General features: G+C 38.4%; 1 protein-coding gene across 1 annotated transcript in view; it reads left to right on the top strand.

The window, feature by feature from the left end:
* The window catches only part of Smp_163060 (hypothetical protein), a 17,830-nt gene extending 15,373 nt beyond the window's left edge, over window positions 1-2,457 (top strand). The window contains exons 8-9 of the mRNA XM_018791842.1: window positions 859-1,096; window positions 2,267-2,457. Of these exons, the coding sequence (XP_018645064.1) occupies window positions 859-1,096; window positions 2,267-2,301 (273 nt within the window). The 3' untranslated portion in view covers window positions 2,302-2,457. The remainder of the gene's footprint in view (window positions 1-858; window positions 1,097-2,266) is intronic.
* The last annotated feature ends 281 nt before the right edge of the window (window positions 2,458-2,738 follow it).

Consider the following 2,738-nt stretch of genomic DNA (forward strand, 5'->3'; position numbering starts at 1 on the left):
GTAAGCGAGGCTGCAGAGAAGAGCTTTGACGTCTTTGAGATGGTCATACCTGGTAAAGTGTAGAGAACGGAAAGCGAACACTGAAGGAGGACCAGGGTCAGGAAAGCTGATCCCGAAATGGGAGGGACCGTACATTATCACGGAGAGACGCGGCCCAGTTTACACGATCCGGAGAGAAGACAAGCAGAAGCGTGTAAATGCCAGTCAACTACAGAGATGGTTTCAAGAACATCATGAGCACGAGTCACGAACAGCACCAAAGGAGACAATGGTACGCCGATCAGAAAGATTGCGAGAACAGCTTATTAAAAGGGGGGACGAGTGTGGTGTGAGCTACTGATATCAACATAAGTAGTATATATGGTGAGTAAGGAATAGAATATCTGACAGCAGAAGATTGAGAAGATCAAGAAGAGAAGAACAGAAATAAAAAGCAATTTGTGTGAAAATCCAGGAACAATGAAGCCTGAGGCAATTGAAGAACATTTTGCAAATAGTGTATCATAGCATGGTTTTTGTATTTTACCAAGTAACGTTGTAATTTGTGCTATATATTTTCATAGTAGAAAGCGTTAGTCAATTGAAGCTAGACCACCAGGGAAAACCTGGAAGCACTGGACGGCCGTTTCATCTTATTATGGGACTGCTCAGTAGTGCGCATCCACGATCCCGCACTCGCGAGGTTCGAACCCAGAACCTACCAGTCTCGCACCAGAGCACTTAACCGATCTAGCTTTAATTGACTCATGATTTCAACTATGAAAATACAAAATTCTCCACAAAACTCCTTCTGATCTATAATCATTATTGTGTTTTGTTTACCAAAATTATACCGAACCATCTGATATGAATATGAAGAAACCAATCAATAATTCTATGGAAGTCTCCATCAATCAAAGTACAGAACAAACTACAAACAATCCAGTATTACCATATACATTTTCAATTCTTAGCTATGAACAACAATTATTAGAGGCTAGTCAAAAAGTTGATGTCGATTTTATTATACGTCGTTTCACTATCTCACTTTTATTACCATTTCTATTGATAGCAACAGTATTATGCATTGCTTTTCCATTATTTATATATAGAAGACGTAAGTAATGTTTAAAAAATTAATCTTTTTTTATGTAAATTTTAAAAGTATAATGAGATGATGGAGTAGATCTATAAAAATGTTATAAATGTGAGTAATATCAAGAGGGGTTTTTGTGGATATTATAGTACTGACTTCGAGAGGTAAATCCAGGAATTCTAGTGAGAAGCAGTTACCAGTGGAGTTCAACCAGGTCTGTTGTAGAGATATCAACTCACTGAAGACAATTGGTGAACGGTTGCTCAACTTCGTGGATTGGTTGAAGTGAGACATTAACACCGTTGGATCCAGGTCAGCTCAGTGGTCTATCGGTTAAGTGCTCGCGCGCGAGACCGATAGGCCCTGGGTTGGAATCTCGCGAGTTCGGGATCGTGGATGCGCACTGTCGAGGAGTCCCGCGATGGGACGAAACGGCCATCCAGTGCTTCTAGGTTTTGCTTGGTGGTCCGACAGTGTTAATGTCTAATTTAAACTAATCCACGAAATTGAGTGGCGCATCTTCAGTGAGTTACTATCTCACAACAGACTTGGTTGAACTCCAAATGTGAGTATTATTTTTCGAACAATCTGATCAAATTTCTACATACTAAGGTATTTCTACGTAAAAGTTAAAACCAGTTAGTTAAATATACTGTCAAATAGATTCATAGCGTTTTATGGGTGTCGCAAACTAATGTAATTTAGACAACCACTACGAACCTGGAATCATTGGAAAGTTTCATTGAAATTTAATTACTGACTTATCAATCAAGTGACGAACTATAAAGCTTCTAATCATTCTTTATCATCTTATACTCAACTATATAATGAAGGATGGTAGTGTAATTGTGATAAAATAAACTTAGTTTCAGAAGGGGTTTTTGTGAATATTATAGTAATTTCAATAGTTGAGATCATGAGTTGATTGAAACTAAACCATCATGGAAAACCTGGAAGCACTGGATGGCCGTTTCGTCCTATTGTAAGTCTCCTCAACAGTGCGCGTCCATGAACCCAGGACATAACACTTTCGCGCTTGAGCGCTTAACCTCTAGACCACTGAGCCAGGTTTTCTATGGTGGTCTAGCTTCAATTGACTCATGATCTTAACTATTAAACTTAATTTATTCATTAATTTTTGGATGTTTTAATCTTCTTTCCACTCTCTATCTTTGCATCATTGTATTTTAGGATCTCTTAAAATGAACAGTTGGAATTTCAAATAATTCCAATGAGTGGATCTTTAACAAACCAATCTCTTCTGGGAAAGCAGTTGTATTAAAAGGAACTTCAATTCAACAGACAATGATTTTGAAATTAATATGATTACTTCGTTTTGCTTAAATGTAATTTTCAATGATATATATATATATATACTACTTACTTTCTTACGCCTGTCACTCACAATGGAGCGTAGGCCGCTGACCAACATTCTACAACCCACTCACTCTGTCTTGGGCCTTCCTTCACAGCTCTATCCAATTTTTGTTCATTCTTCTAATATCTGTCTCCATTTATGGACGTAATGTATTCTCTAGCCTTCCTCTTCTCCTTTGGCCTTCACGATTCCATGTGATGGCTTGCCTTGTGACGCCATTGGGTGATTTCCTCAATGTATGTCCTATCCACTTCCAGCGCTTTCTCCTGATTTCTTCCTCCACTG

This window comes from Schistosoma mansoni, assembly GCF_000237925.1.
Source record: "Schistosoma mansoni, WGS project CABG00000000 data, chromosome 1 unplaced supercontig 0071, strain Puerto Rico, whole genome shotgun sequence".
Taxonomy (NCBI): Eukaryota; Metazoa; Platyhelminthes; class Trematoda; order Strigeidida; family Schistosomatidae; genus Schistosoma; species Schistosoma mansoni.